The 7,192-nt window shown below is 43.1% G+C and overlaps 1 protein-coding gene across 1 annotated transcript in view; it reads left to right on the plus strand.

The window, feature by feature from the left end:
* The window catches only part of LOC118404470, a 34,743-nt gene that overhangs the window by 25,709 nt on the left and 1,842 nt on the right, over nucleotides 1–7,192 (plus strand). The window contains exons 15-18 of the mRNA XM_035803544.1: nucleotides 426–613; nucleotides 1,169–1,314; nucleotides 1,840–1,882; nucleotides 3,281–4,277. Coding sequence (XP_035659437.1) covers nucleotides 426–613; nucleotides 1,169–1,314; nucleotides 1,840–1,882; nucleotides 3,281–4,277 — 1,374 coding nt within the window. The remainder of the gene's footprint in view (nucleotides 1–425; nucleotides 614–1,168; nucleotides 1,315–1,839; nucleotides 1,883–3,280; nucleotides 4,278–7,192) is intronic.

The raw sequence follows: 7,192 nt of genomic DNA on the forward strand, positions 1-7,192 counted from the left end.
TCGATGTAGGTTAGACATTCCAGGCTAATACAGATACACCAAGAAAGTAGTTTCTCAACGCATGTAGATATGGTTTTGGAAACAGTCAGACGTTTCAACTACTATCCAGCGTTTTCGTCAGTCATACACTAAAGTGGGTCGAGATGAAGCACCCTCTCAGCAGTGCCCTCTATCAGTTAAGCCCAGAAATGCAATCCAGTCACTGTGAGTACAAGAGGATCTGCACAAAACAAGAAGAATGAATGAATGAGTTTATTGCTCAACAATCGCACAGGGTACAATGTATGGCAACCAATAACAACTAATAGCTATACAGACAATAGTACTAAGAGGCTACGTACAAAACAATAACAAAACATAGAGATTTGTAAGTACATTGTATGACAGATGATGTTACAGAAATGCCTTTCCTTGTTCGTACCCAGGTCCCACTGACCGGCTGACCTTGACGGTGGCCACGACCTTGGGGAACACACTGCGGGACATGGGCGGGGAGCCGGTTGCCACGGGTTACCTGCACAAGCTGTCGGGCGGAAGGGTCGGGAAACAGTGGCGCAAACGCTGGTTCGTTCTGAAGAAGGACAACACGCTGTACTACTACAAAACACGGGAGGTGGGTAGAACATTAGAAATATCCTACAAAGCAAACATTAGGAACCCTCCACTACCTACCTACATGTACCTAATGCATTGCTATACATCCTGGGTGAAGTTGCTTTTTTTTGTAGGATTGGAAGGATTGCAAAGCTTTGGGTAATGGGGTGAAATCTGCCATCTCTGATTGCCTTGGAAACTAAGTATTTTTGACTGTGTCAGTATTTAGAATAACGAGCCACAGACTGAGCCCAGTTGTGACCGTGCATTACATGTGTTCGATGTAAAGTTTTTCTCTAGAAAATGCAAAATGATGCTGTCCGACATGATGGATACTGTCACTGCAACTGCCTCAGGTCTAATGCGATCTTTCTTGATACATCGATGAAGGTTAGCCATCCAGGTAATAAGATATACCAAATAGCAGTTACTTTAATTCAATGACATTGATCAATGATAACGGATGTTATCTGAAACGTCTGGCCATTTCCAGTCGCTGAGTGATTGCTATTTGGCAAATCTTTCTTAATCTTTTTAGTCTTTATCTCACCTGTGTCGGACTGTTCCACTCCAGGATAAGGAGCCGCTGGGCACCATCGTCCTAGCCAACTACACGATCACCCCCGCACACGAGATTGGTAGGACCCACGCCTTCAAGGCCAGTCGCTTCAACACAAGGACTTACTACTTCTCAGCGGGGACAGAGGAGGAGATGGACATGTAAGGAACTTCTTCATCTTTAAGTAACGTTCTTAATCTCTTAAGGTTAGAGTTAAGGACCTACTACTTCTCAGCGGGGACAGAGGAGGAAATGGACATCATGATGTAAGTCTTAAAGTAACCATCATGTCTTAAAGTAACATTCTTAATGTCTTAGGGTTAGAGTTAAGGACCTACTACTTCTCAGCTGCCACAGAGGAGGAGATGGACTTGTAAGTCTTAAATTATCATCATCATCGTCTTAAAGTAACATTCTTAATGTCTTAGGGTTAGAGTTAAGGGCAGCTGCCTCAACACAAGGACCTACTACTCAGCGGGAACAGAGGAGGAGATGGAGATGTAAGGGTCTTCTTCATCTTAACATAATGTTCTTGATTAGAGTTAAGGACATACTGGCTGGGACAGAGGAGGAGATGTACAGTAAGCTGTAAAAGTTTTGTTTTTTTTCATGGAATTTCAGGGTTTTTACCCAGGTATTTCTGCAGGTATTTCTCCAGTCTGACTTTCGTATCGTATTCCCCACAGGTGGTCTCGGCTCCTGAACCAAGCATCAGCGCAGTCTGCGAAGGTAGGTCACATCCAAACTACCACATTTCTGTGTAGGTAACAGTCTACTTTGTTACAGCACCAAAGCTCTTCAACATTCCTGTCAGATATTATAGGAATAGGATATGAACCCAGGTATTAACACCCTCGGGTGTTCCCCAGGTATTTCAGTCTGCTAAAGTATATTTGTATGTCCTGAAAACATGCTGAACCCTGATGGTGCTCGTCTGGTAGGGTTAGCAATGCACAGAAACTTGGGATTTCTGACTTTGACAGATTTACACTGGGGATGACATATACAAAGTTTATCCCTTCCAAAGTCCAATCCCTTCTAAGAGGATGATCCTAACTGAGGTTAGGTTGTTTTTACTCGGGTTGAGTGAGGAAATATGTGTTAAGTAGTTCTTTTCAGTAGGTCACAACAATGGGGCCTGCTAGGGGTTCTAACCCAGAACCTTTGTATAAGTCAACAACCTAACCATAAGACCACCTTGCCACCTTGTTGAGACTGACTAGGCATATGTTTTATGTTCGTAAGTTTAACGTTGCCAACATTTAAACATTAAAACCGCTGCAAACATTTTCCATGGCAGTAAGAGACTACAGTACATGTACTACCGCGAACAATCCAATTTCCCGCTACTGCATAATTAAATCCCGGTGAACTTAAATACATTTTACAGTATCATATTCCTCCAATCTCAAACTGAGCAGGGATTGAATAGATTGATTATTGCAGGGGTCGTACATGTACTGTATGTGTAAACTTTGTCCTCACTGACTTATCATGTCCTCACATCTCAAGGCAAACAGGCACATGACCAACACCTGCCTGGCTGTTCAGTTATAAATTAAAACAATGGTTGGAACCAACTTCACGTCAATATCAGGGGGGTTACAATTGATGTAGCTTGAAGGTAACACGAAACTGAAATTTTACTGTAAGTTCTGCCTAAGTTACAAAATATAATTCTTAAGTCATTGGTATGTACAGTGTACCAATACCATCTCTTGAAGATTTAAAATCTGCTTTAAGTTGGCTGGATACAGTGTATTTTTAAATCACCCCAGCTTGATACAGCAGGTACATAGTATACATAAAAATGACTTGTTATAATCATCCAAATATAACCTTATCCTGTCACCAGTGATACAAGTTTTAATCTATTTACCACAATATTTATTAGAGATGCAAACAGTGTTAGAAAAACTTGTACTGGAAGCTTTTCTACCTCAACTGTTGGACTGTCCCAAAACAAACATGTGTAATCTGTACTTTGGCTTGAGGTGGGGCTGTCACATCAGCAGATGAACAATCATGGCGGCTGCACCGGGAAGTTTTCAAGAACAGATTCATGAAGAACTGACCTGCAGCATCTGCCTGGAGCTGTTCACCAGGCCCAAGATGCTGCCCTGTCAGCACACCTTCTGTCAGTCACCATGTCTGGAGAACCTTGCAGTGAGGGGAAGGGCCTTGAAGTGTGCTGTCTGTCGTCAGCAGGTCAGGCTGCCACCCCAGGGGGTCACAGGTTTGCCGGACAATCTCATGGCAGGAAATATGTTAGAGAGACTTCAACAGTCAGAGGAAACAAGGGAACAACCATCTGCACCAACACCAGCAGCACCTGCAGCAAAGGGCACAGGTCATCTCCATTGTAACCAAAAGCAAGGGGAGCCTCAGTCTCAGAGGGTGACATTTGGTGGAGAGGGATCAGGAACAGGACAGTTTGATGGTCCATCTGGTGTTACAGTGTCAGATGAAGGGGAGATCTTTGTAGCAGACTATGGAAACCAGAGAATCCAAGTCTTCACCCTGCAGGGAACATCTAAGCGCCAGTTTGCAGCAGTCGTGCCAGGTGGAGAAAAGATAAACCCACATGATGTGGCCATGGATGGGGAGGGAAACCTGTGGGTGGTGGGGTGGACAGAGTCTGCTCATTTTGCTGTGCAGTACAACAAACAAGGCAGGGTGCTGAGGAAGTTTGACCTACAGAAGACAGGGTTTGCCCGAGGAGTTGCCGTGGACACCAGGAGGAACCACATTCTCATCACACAAGTAACAGAAGATCTAGATAGTTACTTACATGGTGCAGTTTTGGTGTTCAGGCCAGATGGGAGACTTGTGAAAACTGTGGGTCGGCAGCAGGGGATGGGTTACCCATGGTACATGACTGTGAATGGGGAAGGGAACATTCTTGTGTCAGACCGGAGTGTTTATGTGTACAATGAGGACGGACAGTTTCTATTCCAGTTCGGAGCTGAGGGAAGCGGTGAAGGTCAGCTGTCCTATCCCCGTGGCATCTGTACAGACAGGGCAGGTAACGTCATCGTGGCAGACCAGAACAACAAGCGTGTGGAGATGTTTGACAAGACAGGAAAATTCCTCAAACACATCACTATAGACATGGAGTATCCATGTGCTGTTGCCATGACAAAACACGGGCAACTGATAGTGACTAATGAGTTAAACCACAAAGTCTTCATACTTCACTTGTAACCACTAAACCTGTCTGTGCTAACATGCCACAATGTAATTATCTGGCAAGAACTGAACAGACTTAACACAATAATTGAAAATGCCAGACAACTTCAGCTGAAACACTTTCTCTTCATTTGAATGTAAGACTAAGAACTTTGAAATTTTGAAAATGATTAACATACATTCATGACTAACTTAATTTAAGAAGGTTTATATAAAATCATGTGGAAAAACTACAGTTTATGTGAAACTGAAAGAAGGTTTGTTATATATGAAAGTGAGCTATTAGCCCTAATGGTCACTTTTGACAGCAGTCAGGTTTGTTATGGATAAAAGTCTGTTGTTAGCCCCTCAGGTAGTGATTATTTACCTAAAATCAAAGGTCAAAGTACATAAAGCTAACCCTTTCTCTCAGCAGGACTTTGGTCCCAAAATGGCAGGTCCTGTCGGATTCTGTAAACAATGTCTCAGACAAATTTCTTACAAAGATGTTCAGAACTAATTCAGTCTGTAATGATAGAGAAATTTCTGTGTTATAACACAATGACTGAACTGTTCTGGCTCACAGGAACCAGGAGTTTGTAATTGTTGAGATTTTCTGTGAATTGAGGCAGACCATATTGTGATAAAGTAACTCCCCTACGTAAGCACTCCAGAATTTTCTGGAATCATTTGAAATAATGCAAATATCTGTATTTGGGCTGATTTTAGTTGTCAAGAGTCAAGGTGGTCCTCTTGTAGAAATGCAAGAATATTCTGCAATATTCTAAAGACAGTAAAGTATTAAACTTTAGTGGCCATGCTGATGTCCAATGACGAACCTAGACACAAGCAGCTCTCATGCAGCAGTATAATTTACACAAATGGGCAGACATGCATATTCAGTGGAATGAGACATTTTTATGAGGAGTCTGTGCAATACATGAAGCATGGGGCTGTCAGAACATGGGTTTACAGAACATTAGGGGTGTCCAGGGTTCTCACCTGGATTTTTTGACAGCGTTGGGGGCGCCATGAGAGTGAGAAGGATGCGTCTTAGCGCAGCAAAGCCATTTGGCAAGCAGTGCAGATGTGATCTGTTGGCATCCTCTCCTGGGAGTTTTAAGATTTGTAACCCTCCCAAAACCTTTTTCATGCATTTCAAGCACCATGTTGAATAAAGTTAAGCCAACATATTTTGCCTTTTTGTTACAAAACAACAGAAAAACCCCTTTGCAGCATTGGGGCTTAAACCACAGTGTACATTTGTAGAGGACACAAATCAGGTGTAGGGCCCCCCCCCCCCCCCCGATCCCCCCCCCCCCTCCACCTATGCTCAACTGTGCTGGTGAGGACAGAGCATGGGACTGGGACTGTTACTAGTGTTAAAAATAATGCCTAAATTATTAATAGAACTTAACCTTTCTTCCTCTGGGCTTGTTCAAAGCTGGACTATAAACAAAACATGTCCAGATCAACTTATTCTACAGTATTATTGACTATTGACAGACTCCTCTCATCTCAAAAGCAAACAGGCACCCACCACCTGCCTGATTGTTTATTGTTATGTTCCCCTTAGGGAAAACATATTGTTTTTGCTGGTGTGTTCTTCTTTCTTCTTCTGTCATTCTTGTTGACACCTCAGGGGCGAGCATAGTTCTTTTTTTTAAAGATGCCTCAGGGTTGAGCCTAGTGGTGTAGTATTGTGTGCAGGTAGCTTGTCAAAGACAAATGATGGGAAGGGAAGCATCTGCATTTTCTCGAAAATATTGGCATTCTAGTTAATAATATCTGGTAGTTATTTATTAAACTAAGCTCCTGGTGGTTGAAACCAACTTACACATCAGTATAGGGGGGTTGTTTATATTGCTGGAAATAACCTGAAACAGCCATTTTATATGCTATACTTCCCAAGTTCTCATCATTACTAGTACTTGTTAGTGTATTCTGTCTACCAATGCCATCTCTTAGATATCATCAATCTGCTATAAACTGGCCTAATTAGAGTCAAGATGTCTTTAAAACAACTTCCCAAGGTTTGTACTGTGTGTACATAGTCATTATGATGGTAATGAAAGATAATCATTGATGCAGTTAGTATGGTCTATTTAGTTTAATTGTTGGTTGAGACACAAACATCAGGATTATACATGAATGTGATGATACCAGAAATGGCCCCTTTTCTACCTGAACTATTGGACTGGCCCAAAGCAAACATGTACGTAATCTGTACTTTGGCTTGAGGTGGGGCTGTAACTTAACTAGGATAACAATCATGGCGGCTGCACCGTCAAGTTTTCGAGAACAAATTGGAGAAGAACTGACCTGCAGCATCTGCCTGGAGCTGTTCACCAGGCCCAAGGTGCTGCCCTGTCAGCACACCTTCTGCCAGGACTGCCTACAGGACCATGCAGAGGTTAGAATGCCCCTTCAGTGCCCTGTCTGTGGTCTGAAGGTAAGACAGCCACCCCAGGGGGTGGCAGGGTTTGCCAGACAATCTCATTGTGGCCAACATGTGTGAGAGATTCCAACAACAAGCTATGCTGTCAGGGGAAACAAGGAAACAACCCCAGTCTGGAAACAGGTGCAGTTTTCACCCCTCAGAGGAAGTCAAGCTCTACTGTAAACAGTGTAATGTGCCAGTTTGTATCGAGTGTTGTGAAGAAGGCCATGATGGACATCCAACCACAGGCCTTAAAAAAGCTGCACAGGAAAAGAGGTCAACAGTCCAGGCTTTGATCAATGAGGGGAGGAACATTCTGGAAAGTTACTGCAGCTTCATCAGAGGTCTGAGAGCAACAGAGAAAACCCTGAATGAACAGAAACAGCAGACAGACAACAGCATCATTCAGGCCTACAACTCACTCCTGGCTA

Source organism: Branchiostoma floridae, chromosome 17, assembly GCF_000003815.2.
Source record: "Branchiostoma floridae strain S238N-H82 chromosome 17, Bfl_VNyyK, whole genome shotgun sequence".
Classification (NCBI taxonomy): Eukaryota; Metazoa; Chordata; class Leptocardii; order Amphioxiformes; family Branchiostomatidae; genus Branchiostoma; species Branchiostoma floridae.